We start from the raw sequence: 23183 nt of genomic DNA on the forward strand, positions 1-23183 counted from the left end.
TTCTCGTTTACAAACACGAGATGAGAGCAAGCATTTTGAAATATTTTTCAAATAACTAAAAGTATGTAAATATTTATTAAATATATATTTTACAACTTCTCATAATGAGGCAAAACTAAAAGACTAGAGGTTCAGATAGCATGTAAACTACCTAATTTTTTTTATTTATTGCTTAGATGGATGGACGAGCTCACAGCCCACCTGGTGTTAAGTGGTTACTGGAGCCCATAGACATCTACAACGTAAATGCGCCACCCACCTCGAGATATAAGTTCTAAGGTCTCAGTATAGTTACAACGGCTACCCCACCCTTCGAACCGAAACGCATTACTGCTTCACGGCGGAAATAGGCGAGGTGGTGGTACCTACCCGTGCGGACTCACAAGAGGTCCTACCACCAGTGATTACGCTAATTATAATTTTGCGGGTTTGGTTTTTATTACATCATGCAAATTAAGATGTAGTGATCTTCCCGTGGCAGTTGTTATCGACACGAGCGTTGTTCCTCTTAGTCGGCTAGTAGTCTGGATAACGCCAGCCTTCTGTCCTACCAGCTCTACAGTCTACATTATACTGGCTTCCTATGTCAATGATACCAAAACGCACACACCAGCGTCGAACAAGTATCAATCAACCTGCAGTCCGATCCGGAATACCAAATATCTATCACAAAGTTTGACCGGAAGAATCTGATCTCATGATACCGCAGTCTGGGTCACTGAGCTCGATCTAGATAAGAACCACGTTTTTACAAAGTAATCTTTATCGTTAAGATTCTATGGCCTGAATTGGTGTATAACTGTTACTTGATTTTTATATAGTGGGTTTTATATCTAGCATTTTATACCTATATAGTCTAAAAAAATAAACAATTGTTATATAAAACATGTGTGCCGTGCAACAAGTCACCACGGATCGGTCGATCGAGGCTGTATACTTTCAGTTTCAGTGTGGATTCAGTGGCGAACGGCAATCAACAGAACAACCCATCTCCCTAATAAATAAAAACCTTTTCTCTTAATACAACATAATAATATAATTCGACAATAGGTTTTTTTCTACGTGAAGATATCGGAACTATGTTTGTGCTGTATCTATTAAATGAGTTTCTCAATATAAAATGTTACAAAAATGCCTGAAAAATACGACCCGAACGCGCTATGGGTTGCGCTCAGTCAATACGGGAATGGGAATATTTTTCAAGTTTATCCAAAACTATTGGCGCAGCTTCTGCTGCAAGAAGAAGCGGCCAGACAAGACGGAGACACGAGTGAGGCGGAGAGGCTCATACTTCCCAGTGATAAGGAATGGAGGCTACAGCAATACTTCAGTCTTGTAGCGTTACAGAAAAACTTAGAAATGCAAGTAAAAATAATTAAGATATAATATTAAATATAATAAATAATAATAAGGTGCTTTTCAGGATATTATCCAAATAACCCTTCTACTCATATCTGTTCATAAAATATTTATAGCTACTGATACCATGCACCCCACGCTTTTTTTACAATAAAATCTTTTTTCTTACACTATTTTTAATTCAAATTTATTAAAATTTATTTTCTATTTTTAGTTGGATTTTCTATAAAAGCGTATTATATTAGTTTTTTAAACTATTATTTATTTTTTATTTTTTAGTTGAATTTCAATTTTCTCAATTTTTTTTTAATATTGAATTGTCATCGGGCCTTAGTGGTCCTTAATAAGTACGGTATACCAAATTTCGACGTTTTGAAGGGGGTCAAAATCATGTTCAAAGATTCCGTTACAAGCATACATACCTACCTACGTCTGAAGCGAATAAAAGCTTATTAAAAAAAAAGATTATACATTAAGGCCTAATTCAAGTGCGCTTATGATTTTTATTGAACCTTTTTTTTTCGACCATAGTGTACATTATGATTGAATGTTAAGTAAAGAATCAAAACAATAATCACTCGCGTTTGAAGTCAACGGATGAGACTGTACGTGTCAAAGGAAAACCAAAAAAATCGTTTTAAAATTTTCAGTAACTATATGAAAAAATAAATACATAAAAATACTCGTTTCATAAAATTATTCTTATTATCAGTTCGAATGCACCGTAGTCATGCCTCTAAAAACCAAATCAATAACATGAGGCCTATGATTCTCGAAGATAGGACCACTTTCAACTCTTTGACGTAAGTCGCATTAAATGTAACTACTACTAGTAACTTCATTCATCATTGGTCATAATTACATAATAAATTCATTTCCATACCCATTTATTTTTATATTTATTACTGATGCTTAGAGATACTGAAACTATAAAGCCCGTTAATGTGTTAAACATATGTGTATGTTGAAATCAATTTCAATTTTAATAATAATAATTCGATTAACCTTGACGCCTCTGATATTCTGGACTTACTGGGGATAGAGGCTCTCCGAGTAGTGAAGACATTTATTTACATGCGAAAGTGCCGAAGATTTTTTCCTATCCACTGTATTTGTAAATTGTATCAGCTACAAGCTCATCTTATGGCATGTAGGTACCTACGCAAATATGAATACCTATCGGAGTTTAAAGGATAACAGTTAATTTATTTTATCCGATGTCTTGAAATCTGTCCAGCATGGCTTTTATTGTTTTTGAATTAATTTCGAACAAGTCTTCAGAAAGTGAATATTATAAGTATAATAATAAGATATTATATTCCTTGTTTTTTAAATACACAGTAATGATGACTCTGAACAACAACAAAAACCGGTAGAAGAACCACCGGAGGAATGGGCACCGTGGAGCTTCGTGGTGCCTGCGAAGAATCCTCATGCACCACCACCGGTTTCCGTTAAAACTACCGGCCCAGTTTGGGACATCGGACAGGTTATTTATTTTAAGTTACGCTTGTATATTATGTATATTGATAGCATTCTGACAAAAACCAAAGTACAAAGTTAATACTTTATATGTGCTACTAATAACTAACTAACAACTAACTAATATAATTGCTAATATTTTTCTAGTATTGCGGGTATTATTAGTATTAAAACATTGACAATGTGTATTTTTTTTACTTAAAAGCCTTTGTCCGTTCGGTGACAAAATAAAGGTCATACACTAACCCTATCCAGGAAATCAACCAAACGAACGAATACCCTTTACTGCATTAATGAAGGACAAATCAAAAAACACACTTTTTCATTCATAATTATATGATTACTTCATAGATATCTTTAACAAAGATAACGATAATAGAGTTGCATTTTAAGATAATAGTCTTTCCGGGAATTAAACTTATGAAACGGGTATGTATGCCTCTTCGAACTACATTAACAACTTATTAACTAATTATTCCGACGTCTATTAAATTTGCGACCTAATAAATCTAGATCTTATTTCCTAAGATACCAATTTGTACGCTAATGATTATAAAGGATTTCTCTTCTAAAAAGATTTGTTAGAACGTTTGAAATTTGAACATATTTTAATATATCTGCTGTATTATTGTGTAACTGGTACCTACGCTATAAAAGCAATCAAAAGTCATGATTAATCCGAAATGAAACTGAAAGCCATCAACGTGTTAACCGGAGCGATAGAAGGTTAAAGTAAATTGAATCGAATCAAACACAACAGGCAATATTCGGAAATTACATTGTCTTTGTCCGTATTCACTTGAACTACATTGAGTAGATAAATTACTATTATTTGAAAATATCGATATAAGTAATTAACTTCTCTACATTATCACAAAATCACAACAATTTTGCGTTTAATATTAACATTTCCTAGTGATTAGGTAGTGAAGACGATTCTCGAAAACCTATGAAACAATTTTACTAACACTAGTATTCCTAGTACTAGGTATGTACTAGCAGGCGCTAGTACATATCAAAATAAACACGTATGTTTTTTGTGACAATGACACAATTAAAAAAAAGATGTGTTTAACTGTTTTGGTTTATCTGACTTAACCAGGCCTCAAATTGCCTATATGCTATTTGCTTTTGTCTATTTACCTATTTTTTGCGCTTTTTCTCTGCCTAGTTTATTCGTTCATTCGAACATCATGATAAAAAATCATTAGATTAAAAGTATCATAACTATAAAAATTATTTAAATGTAAAAAGACCCAGTGCAATCTATGCGAAAATCACTAAGTACCATTTAACACATTCGGATTAGTAATTTTAAACTTGGAAGAACTTCTACTTTTTTTTTCTATTCTCTACGCGCTTAATAATTTTAATAAGTTATAATATACTAGCGGCCCGCTCCGGCTCCACTCGGGTCTTTAACAAAAATTTCAACGATATTTGTAGTTGTTTTAATTTTTTTAAAATAAAAGAACACTTATTGCGGCATAACTACAATAGTTAGACATATGCTGTCTCGACACTTTTTGTAATTAATAATGTGTTCTACAAAGTCGTAGTACATTATTTTATTCTATCATCAATAAAATAATGGTCAATAGTTTTCGCAGGGCACGCGATGTAAAGAATATTTTATGTAATTTTTTTACACCTTGGGTTACATTGTTGGAGTTTTAGTAAAGATCCCTAATTTTTTTCAAAAAAGATTATAGCCTATGTCACTCGGGAATAGTGTAGCTTCCAAACAGTGGAATAATTTTTCAAATCGGTTCAGTAGTTTCGGAGCCTATTCAATACAAACAAACAAACAAATCTTTCCTCTTTATAATATTAGTAGGAATAGATATTCGAAGAGAAATATAAAATTTTATTGAACGGTAGATGCTAAATGTTTTTTTTCTTGTTAGGTGTTAAAAGCGGCTCGTCTTCTCTGCAAGCCACCACAGCAAGTCGATTTCGAGGACGAACAAGAAATGCGTTTCGTTTATTCCGTTATTTATGACGTTTTCCGATGTAAGTTTTGTTTTCATGTGCATAAATACGCAATAGACCTTCCACGAGTTGGACCGACGACCTCCTGAGATTTGAGGGGATCCGCTGGATGTAAGCAGCGCAGGACCGATCGTCAGTGTGACCATATGTGGCAGGATCCTGCCATTTTGGCTAGATTGGACTCTTACTTTAGCTTCTTTGGCAGTTTTTGGCAGTATTGGGGATTGGGATAAAGATAATAAATTTCCTTACGGCAACACAATAAAATGTAAAAAATGAGAACCCTGAAGATACTTCGTGGGCATGTAGGGGATTTCCACATACTTCTCGTGCTATATTCGTATCACATTCAATTAACAACTTTAAAACTTTGCTTTGAAAGTCGATAATCTTGAAACAAGTATTCATAAACACGAGCTTACGGTTTATATTTTAATTAAATCAGTCATAGAGACATACTTATAGATAGATTTGATTTAGATTTTAAGGTGATAATATCTTGTTAGTGACATTTCTTGGGCGATACTTATCATTATTGGTGGTGGTGATGAAGCGAAAATATGAAAGAGCGTATGTGAAAATATGAAATTCCTGTATTTTTACTTTTCTCGGTTTATAACAACGGTTAATAAAGTTGACATTAATTAGGCATTTATTACTACAGACGTTGGCAGGATTTGGCAGGTTTTCAACTAAAGTAAGGCAGGATCTTAGAGATGGTCACACTGCCGATCGTTGTGGCGAGACTTGGGAAAGGCCCATGTACAGCTATGGACGCCTGTGGACTGAAATACAGAAGATAGATTGATAGATAGCTATAGTAATTGGTCTGAAAAATCATAACAGCAATCTTCATTTGCACGATAAACTGGAATTCGAGCATCAGGAAATTGAAATACACATAAATTAGGCCTACCAGGGAAGCCGGGTATTAAATTGTCTGGTGATCAGTGCCACCTGTCATTGTTTTCGATAGCAGTTCTAATGCACGAATTCTGGCAAGGCTTATTTCTGCTACTAAGCACTCATGCGTTCCAGTTTTAAGAATAGCAATCATTATACTCATCTATTAAATCTTTGACTTTTTATCTCAAGTGAGTGCTGGTATTCACGTGATATCCACGGGCCCTAGAAATGGTATATATAGCTCATAACAACTACAGGGACTCTCGGCAAGATGAGTTTATAGTCTGCGGTTTCCGTTCACAAAACATTACGTAACAGTAGCTTTATCTAGCTCGGTCATTGCTTGTTTTTAAGCGTTAACAAAATAAATCCGAAAACCTGTTAATCCGTGCGATACTCAAGCCATCAAATAGGAATACTTTCGCCTGAAGTGTCACGAAACAGCGCCGAGCTGTAAATTACCGCACGCTATTCGGAAAAGACCATAAACCTAGTTTGTAACTGTTGAAAACGTTATTTAAGTCTATCACGATGCTACTACGGTTCCATCGTGATAAATATTCGCGTGTTTAAGCAATTTTACACATGTTTGGATCTATTTTGAATTTGGTTGAAAAGTTTTCCTCACTAAATAAATTGTTTTTTTTATTGCTTAGGTGGGTGGACGAGCCCACCTAAGCAATAAAAGCCCACCTGATGTTAAGTGGTTACTGGAACCCATAGACATCTACACGTGTGGGACGGCCACATATCAGATGGACCGACGACCTGGTTAAAATTGCTGGGTCACGTTGGATACAGGTGGCAACGGACCGGCCGCACTAGAGATAACTTGGAGAGACCTATGTTCAGCAGTGGACAGTAGACAGGCTGAGATGATGATGATGATGATGATGATGATGATAGACATCTACAACGTAAATGCGGCACCCACCTTGAAATATAAGTTCTAAGGTCTCAGTATAGTTACAACGGCTGCCCCACCCTTCAAACCGAAACGCATTACTGCTCCACGGTACAGCGATGTAGGTACGAGCGATTTGATTATGTCTGAGTTTAATACCGGCAGGATAAAACCATTTTTTCTAAAGAAATATACTACACGTGCAACTCCCTTTATGATAAAACTTATAGAATGTAATTTTTTTTAAATTATTTTACTATTCTTTTAATCACCAAAGGCTTAATATGAGCATGCACGTGTAACACAGTCCCGTTTTTTTTTACGCCAAAAAAGTCATCCGTTCCGTTTAGAAAGGGGATAAGTATTAAAAATGAATTTTAGTTGAAACTTCATTATGGGGGAAGTCATTCTAGTCTCTATAGACATTGATAACAATTTAATAACGGGTGGGAATGGGTCAGTTCATATACCTATTCAAATCCGAAATGTGATGTGTGACAAAGTATTCCATGTGGCTTTTCAATAGTCAAGAAACTTTACTTTACTATCTTTACTAACTTTACTTTACTTTAGAAACTTTACTTTAGAAACTTTACTTTAGAAACTTTACTAACTTTATACTATTAAAAAATTTTGCTCACAAACCGAACGATATTTGCTTGGAGCAGAATAAAAATGTCGATAAATTTGTGACATTTTGTATTTCGACTTTTTATTATTCCGCACTCGATGCTTACCTATTCGTATACAATTTATTGTCACGCGATGCGTCTCTTGTGTATATTTTTTTTCCATGATAATTTTTTTATTGCCTTTGTAGGCAGACGAGCGTACGGTCCAGCTGATGGTAAGTGGTTACCGTCGCCCATAGGCTTCAGAAATGTCAGGAGTAGAGCCAAGCCGCTGCCTAAATATTGTAACCTTTGTTTGTGCCAACAGATAAATGTGTCTTGGACCAGGCCATGGACGATATCGAGTTCCTGGCTGACTACCCACAGGTAAGCTAACACTCGATAAATCTGTCACTTTTATATCAAGACATTATGAGCGAAGATTCAGTAGATACATTCGCAAAGCAGCTGCTCTTGAGTTGTTAGGTTTCCTTTGGAGGCGCTCGGGTAGCTGTTAGCAAATCCCACCCGTCCTGCCTGAGCTCGTACTAGCCCTCTATCCTGGTGAAACTGGAAGGCCTTGGGCCCACCAGTAATTCCTAAATGATAAAAAAAAATTGCATGACTAAGCTAAAATGCATAATTATCTATACGAGGCATGTATATGATGGTAGTAACGCATGAATTTGACCGACCCGAATATTGGTGACTGATTTTAATATCATGTACACACGTCACCTTAACACGAAAACTCACCTAGACCTACTTTGTATACGAAACACCCTATCATTGTGTCCCGTTTTGATTAATCGTTAAATTATCGAGGGCTTCAGTTAACATGGGGGCTGTCGTACCATCATCGTACTTACTAGACTTTTTCAAATGTCATTTCCCATTTTCATTACCATTCTTGTTTTGAACTTCGAAGGTTATAACTTTTACAATCGTTTTCAAGGCCCGCATATTTAAGCCTCATTACTTCATAACTACCGGTTAGGGTAGGTTCGACAAGATGTTACAATAAAAAGTATCGTCCCATTTAACTCGCATTACGACATTGTCGTGACTCGAACGATTTCTTTTCCGAATCCTGAGGACGCTCACGAAAATGAGCTTTATATTTACGATAAGCTATTAAAACAGGCGAAACGAAAGAATCGACTCGATAGATTTTGGCTGCGATAAAATTCTACAAATTAGTGACGACACGAAGGGCTATGTGTTGAAACGCTTCGTTTAGGCGCCCTACCTAATAAGTTTTCAACACACCTATCTAATTATTTACCTAGGTTCTTCTGGTAGATAAATAAAGAGTATCGCTTTAAGCGGCTCCTGCATAATAATATGAACTACTAGCCGTACTCGCCCGCTTCGCTGGGCATTTAAAATTAACATTATTATTTATTGTCATTATTATTAGGGGGTCCAACACTCATATAAATATTAGCCTATCCGTTAAGTATATGTATTTTCTACATGGATACCAAGTTTCAAGTCAATCGGATGCACGGTTCAGTAGTTATAACGGAATATCCGTAAAAACCACTGTAGATTTATATTTTAGTATAGATGTTAAGCGAAAACGTTTGTATTCACTTCGGTAAAACGGATTGTCTGTTCGTAATGATGTAATTTTAGTACACCGGCAACCGTCACATAGTTTGGCTATTCCTGATGGAGTTAGCGAGACGTCGTTGGGAGGCCAGACCAAGGGCAGAGCAAGAACGCGCTACACAACTATTGGAATGCGCTGGACAACCATTTAAGGAAATGGAGAACGTTGTCTGGGAACAAAGAGTACATTTCGCAGCTGCCATCGCTAGGATTCGTATAAAAAATAAGGCTCTCTCGTGAGTAATAAAATAAACAAACAATGGTAATAAACAATTTTCCTCTAACGATTAGAGATTATTAACATTTTTTGTATCAGGTTGTCGGACCTATTGCCGCCACATTTGCGTGAGGAACGCATATCAGCGTGTGTCAATAAGGACATAATCACGGGTTGGGTTAACACTTTTAAAGCCAAGTATGTATAAATAATAATAAGTAGCAAAGTGAATATTTGTTGTTCCTTTGTCATAATTAATTAATTAATTTTTTTACTGGTGGTAGGACCTCTTGTAAGTCCACACGGATAGGTACCACCACCCTACCTATTTCTGCCGTGAAGCAGTAATGCGTTTCGGTTTGAAGGCTGGGGCAGCCGTTGTAACTATACTTGAGACCTTAGAACTTATATCTCAAGGTGGGTGGCGCATTTGCATTGTAGATGTCTATGGGCTCCAGTTACCGCTTAACTACCAGGGGGTGAGCTCGTCTACCCATCTATGCAAAAAAATGCATTTTATTCTATATTCGTAGCAGGGTTGACATGTTTATGTTTCACTCGTTAAAGGTACAGATAGAAAACGAAACATAAATGATGAATCTTTGACCAGGATCCTTTAGAAATGAGGTTTAAGCTATATTGATAATCCCTTCAAATCAGAATTATTCTCGTAACTGTTTGTATTAAACCATGTGGGCTGATAATTAGATTCCACTAATTTATTATGCAATTTGTTTTTTTTTATTGCTGAGATGGGTGGGTGGACGAGCTCACAGCGCACCTGTTGGGAAGAGGTTACTGGAGCCCATATACATCTACAGCGTAAATGCGCCACCTACTTTGAGATATACGTTCTAAGGTCTCAGTATAGTTACAACGGCTGCCCCACCCTTCAAACCGAAACGCATTACTGCTTCACGGCAAAATACTTTCACAAACACATGCACGTAGTAAATAATAACGAAAATTTTTATTTGAGAGTGAATCAAACTACGGCATAGGTAACATGTAAATCTACGAGAAAAACGTTTTTAAACTATTTACTTACAGAAAAATTGCATTGCTGGTTAAAAAATTGCACGAACTAGGATACTCTTACAGCAGCTCACGACAGCTTTGCGCCGGCGAATACAGATTTGATAGAGTTTGTCCGAGGTAAATTTAAATCAATAGAATGAAATACAATTATGGCAATAGCCACAATGAAACGACTTAACACATTAAATTTTAGATTCATAACGCTACGACCTCCGGCCAGTATCAGCATTGGGAAATTGGATTTAGTACAAGAAGGAATTATTGTTCTTCAGGTAAACTTGTTCGGTCAGAAATTTTTAAAATATGTATCTACGATTTTTTTTATTGCTTAGATGGTTGGACGAGCTCGCAGCCCACCTGGTGTTAAGTGGTTACTGGAGTCCATAGACATCTACAATGTAAATGCGCCACCCACCTTGAGATATAGGTTATAAGGTCTCAAGTATAGTTACAACGGCTACCCCACCCTTCGAACCGAAACGCATTACTGCTTCACAGGGCAGAAATAGGCGGGGTGGTGGTACCTACCCATGCGGACTCACAAGAGATCCTACCAATGTTATTACTAATGTATTTCACCGGAATACGTTACTGTTTGTTAGGAACGCGAGTTTTGCGAGGGAGCTTCCACGCTTTGTCGAGCCCTTCGCGCGAACTCTCTGCAAGGCGTGGTGGCACAGACCCACGCGTCGTCCCCCCGTTGTTCAGCGTACCTCGCGGCTCAGCTGAAGGAACTGGCCGCAGTGCTGAAGGCCCAGACTCCTCCTGCACCAGCTATACCGGAACTCGGTCGACTGGTTGTGTTCGGAGCAGGAGATAAGTACGTTTGCTATTATGTAGTTTTTCTAAGTCGCACGTTGTTGGCGGCATCTTAAAATAATTGTTTGCCTTTAGAAAAGAAAAAAAATATAAAAAAACTAACAAAATACGCTTTCATAGAAAATCTAACTAAGAAATAGAAAATAAATTTTAATAAATTTGAATTAAAAGTAGTGTAAGTAAAAATGATTTTATTGTAAAAAAAGGGTAGGGTGCATGGTATCAGTAGTTATAAATATTTTATGAACAGATATGAGTAGAAGGGTTATTTTGATAATATACTGAAAAGCACACCACGCTTTTTTACAATAAAATCATTTGTTCTTAAACCATTTTTGATTCAAATTTATTAAAATTTATTTTCTATTTTTTAGTTGGATTTTCTATAAAAGCGTATTTTGTTAGTTTATTTATTTATATGTATTTCATTTTTAGTCAAATTTTAATTTTTTCATATTTTTTTTAAATATTGCGTTGTCATCGGTCCTTTTTAAGTATATCAAATTTCGAGTTAATCCGACGTTTTGAAGGGGGTTAAAACCATATTCAAAGATTCCGTTACATACTAACATACATACCTACGTCTGAAGCTAATAAAAGCGTATTAAAAATAGGCTAATATAATATCGATCGATCATTAATAAGTTATATTCTTAATTGCATTATTAATTGATGCCGGGAGAAGATATCCAAAAACAGGCATTGCTACAAATAAATCGAATACTTCTCCTTGGCATACACTGCGCCCCAATGACTTTGGCGATAGTGAAATGTGGCGTGTTATTTATTTGAGTGAAGGCCAATACTACATGCTCAAACAAACGCTCGATAAGTTATTACTACAGCGCAGCGTTTCGTATGCTGATTTTATTTTTCATTTTCCTCTTAAAGTTTAATATTTTTCTTTTAAAGTCTCATAAAAAAGACGAACATGGTGGCATTTAAAATAAAATAAATAGTTAAGCTAGTTTATTATCAATCTATCTCTATATATAAAAATGAATTGCTGTTCGTTCGTCTCACTAAAATTCGAGACCGGCTGAACCAATTTAGTTAATTTTGGTCTTGAATTATTTGTGGAAGTCCAGAGAAGGTTTAAATGGTAGATAAATATGAAAATGCTCGGAATTAAATAAAAATATCAATTTTGTTTTTCCTTTAATGTGTCCCCCGTCGCGGCGTCGGACGGAATCCTTTTGTTTGTGTTAAGTAAGATTGATGCACTACGAAGTCTGCCGGGTCAGCTAGTTATTAATAAAATTTTTAATTTATTTTCAGAGCCGAAAGCTATGTTTTAGCTCTTCGTGAGCTCGGCATAGAGGCCTCAGAGGCGCCTCACTCGGGAGCGCCAGTGTGCGTCCTTAGCGAACCTGTACATTGCGACACTCCGACTGTGACCAACGCGTTAGACGGAGTGGTAGCAGCCTTGGCAACTCCGCCCAACTCTTACTCCGCAGTCACGGATCCCATTGATCTTGTGTGTGGCCGTGGAGGAGATTTGGCAATGCTAGAGGTGACAATTGTCGATACTAGATCACAAAAACATAGGCAATTCAATAAATAAGATGTTTCATCCGTTTAAATGGATATCGCCGAACGCTATGTTTCCATCCAAAGCCTTATGTTGGTTTTAGCTAATACAGAACCTAAATAATAAATAGGTAATAGTATCATCATTATCATCACCATCATCAGCCCACGGTTGTCCACTGAGAAACATACACAACTCCCAGATTACGCCACTGAGCCCAGTTTCGGTCATAATAATAGGATATTGGTGTAGATAATGTGTCGTAGCTAAGCATTAGATTTCATCTTGAAACTCTAATTAGTTTAAATTATATTTCCCACTTATATTAGTACTTACACTCATAGTTCTGAATAAATTCCAGATTTGCCTTAAATATGGAAATTTATTTTATTTTAGTGAAACACTCTTATTTACATAATTATTGTTTAGCTAAAAATTTAATCGGAATATTATATTGATTTCAATATTACAATCTTTCAGGTTTTAACCGAATCGGAGATTGACAGTAAAGGTAAAGCCAGAGTGCAATCAATTCTCGAGGAACAAAAGAAAACATTGAAGACCTTAATGTCTAAGCCTCAAGTATGAATTTCGAAGACTACAATAACCCTCGTTTATAGGACAAATGATGATACTGTTTTATTTTCAGATCCAGTTGATACTGTACGAAACACATTCTGCACTGGAAGCCGAGAATCAAGCGCAAGTGACAAGAGCCGTCGCAGAAGCGAACAGATTGGCTCGGGAACGACACGCGTTGCTGAAAAGGAAACATCGCCAATCCGTATGTTTTACATTGATTGCGGTAGGCAGCGGCTTGGCTCTGCCCCTAGCATTGCTGAAGTCCATGGGCGACGGTAACCACTCACCATCAGGTGGGCCGTATGCTCGTCTGCCTACAAGGGCAATAAAAAAAAACTCAAAACGATATCGAAGGGTGAAAGGCTGCTACCCCAAGAACCGGTCATCGTTCTCGTCGAACCCGTCGCTTGCGACGAAGGGCTCGGCAAGTAAATTAACCCATAGACACAGGCCACTGAGTTTCTCGCCGGATCTTCTCAGTGGGTCGCCGGTGACGCTGATATAGTTTCTCTAGACTCTAGACCATGCGTTCAGCTTAGCTAGGAAAAAATAAAGGCTATTTGGTTTCGCTTTATACGCGACATTTATCTTTGTCATTTAGGGCCGTAATATCAATCGTAGTTTAAACTAGAGAACACAGTTTAATCTGTCCTTTTCGTTTCTTTTGTAATATCAATGACAGATCATCGACCCAACACAGTTTAAACTATCAGTTTAAACCTTCCCAGAGGGGCGTTTAAACCTTCCTTCATGGATTAGATGTCATTTAATGTCATTGTAAATAACGTTAAAAGATTTTGTATTTGGGTGCTTTTGATATTAACCAGTGATATGGAATATTACAATAGTGATTCAGATTCAGATATCGATGATTTAAATTATTTATATATATATTATAGTAGACCGTACGTTATTCATACAAGAAACAATCAATGGTATGAGTGGGACGATATAGAATTCATACGGCGTTTTCGTGTTTCCAAAACATCAGCACAAGCTATTTTATGTGAAATTGAAAACCAAATTCGTCATTCTACTTCACGGTAAATATTATTTTAATTATATCAAAATCGAATACTTAATAAATTGCTTTCCAAATGAATACGTAAATTACCAAAAAAAATATTTAACCTGTTTATACCTACTGTACTTATACATTTTGGACATGTAGAAGTACAGTAGGTAAACACAGGCTATATAATTGTTGTATATTTCTGTATTTCATTGCATGTTTGTAATTGCTTGTCATAACTAACTCATTATATTGATTTTTATTATTTCAGGAACAATGCATTGTCCCCAATGAACCAACTCCTACTTACACTAAGATTCTATGCAACTGGAAGTATGCAAATAACAGCTGGACATTTCAGTGGAGTACATCAAACTAAAGCAGGAAAAACAATGAAAAGAGTAACAAAAGCTATTGCAGCCAACAGATTTAACCATCTTAAACTTCATCTTTCGCCAATTGAACTGCAACAAAATCAAACTGGCTTTTATTCTATTGCTAGATTTCCTTGTGTATATGGTACTCTAGACTGTACACATATTCGTTTACAATCCCCAGGAGGGCAAAATTCAGAGCATTATAGAAATAGGAAGGGATACTTTTCATTAAATGGCCAAGCAGTATGTACATCCAACCTAAAATTTTTGGATGTTGTTGCTAGGTGGCCTGGTGCTAGTCATGACAGTACTATTTTTAGTAACAGTCGTTTGTGTGCTGTTTTCGAATCAGGACAAATGGGACAAAATATTCTTCTTGGTGATGCTGGGTATGCATTGAAAAACTATTTATTAACACCACTTCAGAATCCAGTGACATCAGCAGAAAAACTTTATAATGAGTCTCATATTCGCACTAGAAATTGTATAGAAAGGTGCTTTGGAATATGGAAAAGACGCTTTCCTGTGTTATCAATTGGTATGAGAGTAAATCTAGAGTTAGTCCAAGACATTATTGTTGCCTGTGCAGTTTTGCATAATATATACATAAATAACGGAGATAGAATTCCAAGTTTAGACATAGACATAGAAAATTCAATAGATTTGTCTAGCCACCCAATAAATGTTGATAACGGAAATAGTGATAACAACAATCATTTAAAAAGACAATTGTTAATAAATAGTTATTTTAGTATGTTACATTAAATAAACAGATCTTGCATTATAAAAACTGAAATAGTTTAATTATTGTAATAGTTTTACAAATAAAACAACTTTTACATAGTGTTTATTTTTTATTTATTTAATTCCTTTTTCTTCAACAATATTTCTAACATTAACAAGTCGCATCTCAATTCATGTTCTTTTTTTTCCTGTTGGGCTTTGTCCCTTATTTGTTCACATCTAAGTTCATATTCTATTTTATCTTGTTTTGCTTTTTCTTCCAAGTGTTTTAGTTGAGCAATAGCTAGATCCTTTTTCTTTTGTGACAAGTCACCATAATTTTCCATTGTGCTCTTCAACTCTCTGGATTTCTTCGTAACGGTGTTGACTGTTTTTTTTTTCAGAATAAATCGATTGGGGGTACATTCTGAATAACTGATAGAAACTGGAGCTGTGTCTTGGCTATGCAACTTAAATTTGTCCATCTAAAATAAAGCAAATGTTATAATTTTGACTTGGGACAGGTTATGGGTATACTGTCCATTCTCATGAATGGAAAGCTCAAGGCCAGCAGTGAGATATTTGTGGGATATTAGTATATTAATTCATAGAAAATAATTAGTATACAAAATAACAAATAGGGAATGTACTTGCATGTAGCCTGGCACCAGATTATCTACATTAATTTTAATTTGTAGTTTATTTTTAGTATTTAATTTATTTAAGTTTTTTTTTAATTAGAAGTTTAAATAGATAACAAATAACTATTAAACCAACCATGTTCACACTGCAGTCATCAGTCGGTAGACTATTTTCCTTTCCGGGATTATCTTCTACTTCACTACTCACTGGAAGTTTTATAATTGTTTCTTTACATTCTGGTATCTAAAAAAAAGCATGTGATATATAATAAACATTGATTGAGAAAATACTTTGTAGTATTTTGGCCTAGTTACATTTAGTTTTTCATAATTATAGTTGATTAATCTATATTAGCCCAGTATATAATTTATGCAAAGTTTGCCTAAAACCAGATAAGGATTCAAAATGTAAAGAACCTTTAGAATAGTCAAAATATTGAAGTAGGTATTAATATTATTACTTTTAATATGTAGAAATGTACCTTATCACAATCAAATTGTGGAGACAAACCTTCCACACTTGGCCCAGCAAGCTCCATTATTATTTCCTCTTCCTGAGTTAGATTTAAAGCCTGCGATGGTCCAGGGCCACCTCCAGTGCAATAAAGGCTTCTTTTATGGTTACTATATTTTCGTTTTAAGGTCTTTTTTAAATTTTCGTATTTAGCCCGCAGAGTTTTCGCGTCTCTTAGGCACATTCCAGAAGAGCTATTGAAATCTTCTGCGAGCTTTTTCCATGTTCCTTCTTTTAATTGATTGTTTACAACGTTTGTTGTTTTGTTTTCTAACACATTCGAATATCTTTTTACTAACGTTGTTAAAAGTTCCGTTTCGGCAGTCGTAAAATTCGCAACTCTTTTCTTATTTTCACTCATTTTGTTGCTTATATTAATAAATATATTTTATCAACAAAATTTTAAAAATCCCGATCAGTATGTAATACCTACTATGTTTAAAATTGGAATAATTCTTTTTTAACGTCACTGTCACGTATAATTATTGCCTTATTATTAAAAATGATTAAAAGAATGAATGGATAGTGAACGAAACTGATCATATTGCCATGAAAAAAGCACTTATCGAAGTTTAGTTGATCTCTCCACATTTTCGAATTGATATTACGACACAGGTTTAAGCCATCGATCAACTTTTTCCGTAGATTACGAACTCCATAGTTTAAACTACGATTGATATTATGGTCCTTAGGGTGCGTGTTATTTGGCATTAGCATCAACAGTTCGATGTTTTTAATTGAACTTCAATTAAGTTTACTCCATTGAAATAGCTGAAGAAGTCTTTTTGTCGTAATATGTATTTGTTCCAAATTTTAAATATTCAAATAGTTCTCCGGTAAAGTTGTAAGAATGTCGCTTAAAGTAAATATCCTTTTACCCCGCTATATATTCTTATTGGCCACTTTACAAAACTATTTTTTTATTATTGCAGAGTCCATTAAAGCACGGAACAGAAAACATTGAGTCACTAACAACATTAGACAACACAATCTCTGAAGGAGACAGAGATGACCAAACGGATGATGAATTTGATTCAATTTCACCAAAGCGACGCACGTCTGGACCGTCGCCGCCAAGACGGAGATCTCAGACCGACGACACGGTGTTGAGAAAACAAGCGGATTCATCTCGTCCCGGATCAAGGCCTGGGACTAACAAAGCCCGACCTATACCTGCAGTGCCCGATGACGCCGTCCCGGGAGATCCCGACAAGGATAATCCGGATATTTTTGTAATATTTACTAATCAAGTTAAATGTAAATAGGAGATTTTGTCTAAAAATTGATGTGTATGTTTTTTGTCATTACAGGTACCGAATTGCGATTTATTCGAAATCGCGACGTTGCCTAATTTAGGGAATGGTTTAGATATTAACTACATACTGGACCGAGACGGATGTTATCTCGGCCTCATCCAGAGGAAGGTAGTATATACAAGCAATATTAGCTTCACTACATTTAAACTATTATATACTGTGTGTGAAATAAATGTATTTGTTAGTAGTGTTTTTAAAGTAAAGAAGAGACTAAGTATATACTTTTTTGGTGTGTAAGTTTTATTTACGCCCTTGATAATTTTGGGTCTTAGGATCGTGAATCGTCATAGACGTTAGAAAGAAGTCGGATATTCATGTTTTTATTGCATATATATGTGAATTGTCTCAATTATATAGTTTAACGGCTGTCCTATTATTCAAATCGGAATGCATTATTGCTTCACGGCCAAAAATAGGCAGGAATAGGCGTCGTGGTACCTCTTCGATTTGAATGCTTCAAATTGCAATCAGTTTCAATTTAAATAAAAAAACTTATGTAATTGATCTAAAACTTTCGTCTAGACTTTTGAAATTCCAATTAAAATAAAGACAAGACCGAATAAAATTGATTTTCGCGAAAATATTCGTCATTATGGTCATAGATCGAAACGGTTATACTTCTATAATGTGACGTAAGCAGTGGAAATGAGATAATGATAGAATGACCGCAGGAGATAACCCGTTTGGACGCAAAGTATATGATCCGTATGGCGGAGGAACGCGGGCTTTTCGGCGCGAGCTCGGCCGCCGCCTCCCCCCCGCGGCGGAGGCGCGCCGACACCGCGCCCGCGCGACACAAGCGGGCCCGCAGGAGAACCAGCTTTGAGGTACGCCATCGCTTGGGGTTCGGGAGCAGTGTGCTTGGTGCGAGTTTTTTTAACGTTCTCGATAGCGTAAAAGTTAGCTCATATTTGTATGGAATGGGATCGTTTGCCTACGCGCCGGTCATTAACACTACTAACTACCGTGAATTAACATGGGTTAATTCACGGTGTAGTGAATTAACCATGAATTAACCACGCATGGGTTTCCCAGGCGAGAAACTCAGTGGGCTGTGTCTTCATAGAGTTCACTGAGTTTCTCGCCGGATCTTCTCAGTGGGTCGCCTTTCCGATCCGGTGGTAGATTCTGCGAAGCACTGCTCTTGCTAGGGTCAGTGTTACCTCACCTACAAACGTTAGGGCGAAGCTGAAAAGAGCCTCTCAAGGCTATCAGCATAGGTAGAAAAAAAAAATTGCCTTCGTTTGCCGCTAAGGGCGCTGTTCCAACTGCATACAAAATTGGCTTAACTTTTACGCTATCGAGAACGTTAAAAAACTCGCACTAAGCACACAGACCGGCTCGAACCCACTCGCAGCTGACGTTATGCAGTAACGCGAATACTAAAAAATATTAAACAACGACTTGCGCTATCGGTGCCTCTAATGATTTATTTTTAGATGAATGGTTCGATTGCTATTATGGTTATAGATTCAGAAAATTTATCACTCGTTAATTTCCACCAACAAAGCTAACTTCAAAATTAATAATTACTTGACTGTACTAAATCTAAGTGAGAAAAAGGCGGTCGTTTCTAGTATTTTATCTTTGATTATGTGATTTCATTTTTTTTGCCGTTTGAAGGCCGGTATACATACTGTCCACCAGTTCATAATCGGTTCATGATCATAACGTAAATGATAAAAATGATCTCTGGAAACGCACTGGGGTTGCCATCAGAGTGCTGATGGTAATGATGGGGCGGTAATAAAATAGGTGGTGGTGTCAGCACAATCAATTTCTCGTTCCACCACAATATTTTTTACGTTGGTTTCGTTTTGGAATTTACTTTGACCATTAAAAGACATTCAAATTTATTGACACGATGTTATTAGCATTGTTTGTATGCATGTATCGTGTATGTAACAGAATCCTTGAACGAAGCATTTTCACCGACATCAAAACGTCCGATTAACTTGAAAAATGCATACGCATCAAGCACTGATTTATAATATGTACTACACTTTTATAACGTCGCTGTAATATCCTGACCGGTATAAACAGGATAGAAAAAGTAGAAATTAATTGTTGGCTCAGTTTCCTATTTATGCGTTTTTTTAGGTTTTGAACTACCGTCAATTGTTTTTTTAATACCCTTTTATTAGTTTCAGACTTATATTATATGTAACGGAATCTTTGAACATGATTTTGGCCCGACGTTTTAAAGGGGGTCAAAATTTCCGTTAGATACATAGGTACATACTAACATACCTACATACGTCTGAAGCGTGTTAAAAGCGTATTAAAAAGTAGAAATTAAAATTGTTGGCTCAGTTTCCTATATAAGCATTTTTTTAGGTTTTGAACTACCGTCAATTGTTTTTTTTTTTATTGTGAGTGCAGGTGGAACGTATAGCCGCCCCAACGTACGCGTCGATGTGTCGATCGTCGCGTCGCGGCAGCGCGCCGGCCTGTCTGCAGGACGCGCCGCCCGACCAGCAGCTGCTCGAGTGTCAGCGGCATGCGCGGCGACAGGCGGCCGCGGCGGCAATTACTGCCGCGGCCTGTAACTGTGACGCCAGGCACAGGTAACGAACAGTTCGGATCTTGTTTTCAAAGCGAAGAAGACTAGAACCGCGTATCTCGTGGTGAGCGAATCTTAAGCTTTTTTTATTTTTTATTATTGCTTAGGTGAGTGGACGAGCTCACAGCCCACCTGGTGTTAAGTGGCTACTGGAGCCCATAGACATCTACGACGAAAATGCGCCATCCACCTTGAGATATAAGTTCTAAGGTCTCAAGTATAGTTACAACGGCTGTCCCACCCTTCAAACGAAACCCATTACTGCTTCACGGCAGAAATAGGCGGGGTAGTGGTACTTACCCGCGCGGACTCACAAGAGATCCTACCACCAGCAAAAATCATCACATTATAGGCCTTTGAATAGCCTGAAAATTAAACGTGCTCAATATGTTTGTTAGATAGTTTTATGAACAATGATTTTTTATAGTATTCTGTATATATGAATTTAGATTTATAGATGACAAGTGCTTTTCCGTCCAAATTTCAAAAAATCGATTATATTAATTATAATCGCTTTGTGAGTTTTCCAATTTATTGTATTTACTGAACCACAAAATGAGACGCATTTATGCTTAAAAAAATTTATTGCCGCTTCTGTCTGGATTCAGTCTAGAAAACGTACACTTAATAATAAATTTGCTTTTATTATTAATTGTATTCATTTTGTAGCGCTTAATTAGCGCTTAAACTAATTTTGTAAGCTTAGTAAGTAGCGCATGCTACTTACTAAGCTTACAGAATTCGTTTGAATTAAGGTCTATTTACTGTGTTAGCTGAAGCTAACTGACTGACTGAAGTCGGAACCTTTGTTGTATTTTTAAACGAGTTAAACATAATAGTGCATATTTATTTCATTTAATTGACTAAGTACTGAAGATGACATTCTGACATAAATTTATCGGAGATTTGTTTTTGTATTTTTTTAAAAAAATTTTTATTGCTTAGGTTTGTGGACGAGCTCACGGCCCACCTGGTGTTAAGTGGTTACCGGAGCCCATAGACATCTACAGCGTAAATGCGCCATCCACCTTGAGATATAAGTTCTACGGTCTCAAGTATAGTTACAACGGTTGCCCTACCCTTCAAACCGAAACGCATCACTACTTCACCGCAGAAATAGGCAGGGCGGTGGTACCTACCCGTGCGGACTCAAGAGGTCCTACCACCAGTAAATTATTTAATATTAATTCAGTTTAATAATTATAGAACGCCATACCGTCGGGCATCAGCTGATGTGACGACGGTCACAGCGCGACCCGCCTCGCCTCCGTGCCGACGACCCTTCCCACTGGTAGTGCACGATCTTAGACTCAAGTCTATACCTATGACTACCCACAAAATATTCGCTTGATATTATAAGGTCTTTAGATCAGAAATGCTAAGCATTTAGTTAAACACGAAAAAAAAACCTATTGATAAATATTGTGCGTTACTGTTTTGTCTACGAAATTGGGATTTAAATTTAAACGTGTCGGCGGAAAGTTCCTACTGGATACCGTGATTTTATATAAAAATATATTTTTCCTATTTACGTATTAATATTTTAGAATCAATAAAATGTGTTAAAAAAAGTATTTTTATTTATTTATTTTGTTTAAAACTCTAAACGTAAGCTTTGGTGATTACCCCAAAAATTCTGTACCTATCTAATCTATCTATGTATAGTGTATTTTGGTCACTGGACTACTGAAAGGCTGCAACGATATTGATGTGATTTAGTTACCATTGTGTCCGATAAGTAGCGCTGCAATTCAGGGTTCCACGTTTTTTTTTTATTTTTAGGTCAACACGACTTCGGTCGTTCCCGCTAATTTAATATCAATAGCTTACGAATTTATACAAGGTAGAAAAGTATTTAACAAAATATTTAGAACTGATTTATAGATCATTGCCACGTGGCATGTAGATTCTAATATCATGCTTCTTTTTTTTTTAAATGATGGATAGTTATATAGAATTGAAAATAATAAGAATGCAAATAATAACGAGAGTGAAGTTTTTTTTTTTTTTTCGGGGTGAAATCCTCGTGATGAACTACCTCCGCCTGGGGAAAGGCGGAGGGGCGTGCCCGACTCCTACCGGCTAAAACCACCCCGGTGTCCACCCACACGTGCGCGCAGGGCCGCGGGAATCCAAATTCTTCCGCAGATAAGTCACACACTTGCCCCAACCAAAATACCATTTACGTTTTTACTTATGACTTAACAAATACGTATATTACGGATTTCAACACAACATATCTGGGACAAAAAATGGTACGAAGTGAGAATCGAATCGACGGCTTTCGAACCAATAGTCATCAGTACGTAGTACTGCGCCATCGGGTCACTCAAACATATGAACGTATATAAAGATGGCAAATCATGCTGTATCCTAAATAAGGAAGCGCGAAACGCCGGAACGCGTACTTAAATAATCAATTATTGTTTTTTCTTAGATGATTGGACGAGCTCACAGCCCACATGGTGTTAAGTGGTTACTGGAGCCCATAGACATCTACAACGTAAATGCGCCACCCACCTTGACATATAAGTTCTAAGGGCTCAGTGTAGTTACAACGGCTGCCCCACTCTTAAAACCGAAACGCATTACTGCTTCACGGTAGAAATAAGTAGGGTGGTGGTACCTACCCGTGCGGACTCACAAGAGATCCTACCATCAGTAATAATCTATACTCATATATAGATCTATAGTGATTTTTACAGATGCTCCGTTATAACTACTGAACCATGGATCCGATTGACTTGAAACTTGGTATCCATGTAGAAAATACATGTACTTAATGGATAGACTAATATTTATAGTGTTGGACTCCCTACACCAGTTGCGGGGGTGTTAATGATGAGAATCTTTGTGGGGGCGAGAAAAAATAATGTTAATTTTAAATGCCCAGCGAAGCGGACGGGTACAGGTAGTCACTACATAGTATAAAACAAAGTCGCTTTCTCTGTCCCTGTATCTGTCCCTGTGTATGCTTAAATC

General features: G+C 36.6%; 2 protein-coding genes and 1 long non-coding RNA gene across 3 annotated transcripts; 2 read left to right on the plus strand and 1 right to left on the minus strand.

The window, feature by feature from the left end:
- The first annotated feature begins 961 nt into the window (after positions 1-961).
- LOC114241818 (uncharacterized) lies at positions 962-21793 on the plus strand. Its single transcript, XM_028172797.2, has 17 exons — positions 962-1361; positions 2701-2848; positions 4749-4854; positions 7583-7641; positions 8893-9104; positions 9185-9283; positions 10136-10240; positions 10317-10395; positions 10726-10943; positions 12221-12455; positions 12954-13055; positions 13123-13257; positions 17255-17554; positions 17633-17746; positions 18310-18465; positions 20021-20205; positions 21408-21793. The coding sequence occupies exons 1-17, from the start codon at positions 1132-1134 to the stop codon at positions 21550-21552; spliced, it is 2628 nt and encodes an 875-aa protein (XP_028028598.2). The 5' UTR covers positions 962-1131; the 3' UTR covers positions 21553-21793.
- LOC149501656 (uncharacterized) lies at positions 13774-15289 on the plus strand. Its single transcript, XR_016324073.1, has 2 exons — positions 13774-14098; positions 14339-15289. It is a non-coding gene; the product is annotated as an uncharacterized LOC149501656 (long non-coding RNA).
- Positions 15291-17409, minus strand: LOC149501657 (uncharacterized). Its single transcript, XM_089732296.1, has 3 exons — positions 16291-17409; positions 15945-16052; positions 15291-15652 (listed from the first exon to the last, which is right to left on the minus strand). Exons 1-3 carry the CDS (start codon positions 16681-16683, stop codon positions 15299-15301), a joined length of 855 nt encoding a protein of 284 aa, XP_089588422.1. The 5' UTR covers positions 16684-17409; the 3' UTR covers positions 15291-15298.
- Positions 21794-23183: the final 1390 nt, after the last annotated feature.

This window comes from Bombyx mandarina, chromosome 13 (assembly GCF_030267445.1).
Source record: "Bombyx mandarina strain Sakado chromosome 13, ASM3026744v2".
NCBI lineage: Eukaryota > Metazoa > Arthropoda > Insecta > Lepidoptera > Bombycidae > Bombyx > Bombyx mandarina.

Excerpts from the sequence above, each read along its gene's own strand:
- LOC149501657 (XM_089732296.1), bottom strand. The coding sequence starts at position 16,683 with ATGAGTGAAAATAAGAAAAGAGTTGCGAATTTTACGACTGCCGAAACG. Across the intron at positions 16,053-16,290 it reads CACAATTTGATTGTGATAAG|ATACCAGAATGTAAAGAAAC; the intron begins GTACATTTCTAC and ends GCTTTTTTTTAG. Across the intron at positions 15,653-15,944 it reads ATGACTGCAGTGTGAACATG|ATGGACAAATTTAAGTTGCA; the intron begins GTTGGTTTAATA and ends GCTTTATTTTAG.
- LOC114241818 (XM_028172797.2), top strand. The coding sequence starts at position 1,132 with ATGCCTGAAAAATACGACCCGAACGCGCTATGGGTTGCGCTCAGTCAA. Across the intron at positions 4,855-7,582 it reads TATTTATGACGTTTTCCGAT|ATAAATGTGTCTTGGACCAG; the intron begins GTAAGTTTTGTT and ends TTGTGCCAACAG. Across the intron at positions 18,466-20,020 it reads GCAGGAGAACCAGCTTTGAG|GTGGAACGTATAGCCGCCCC; the intron begins GTACGCCATCGC and ends TTGTGAGTGCAG.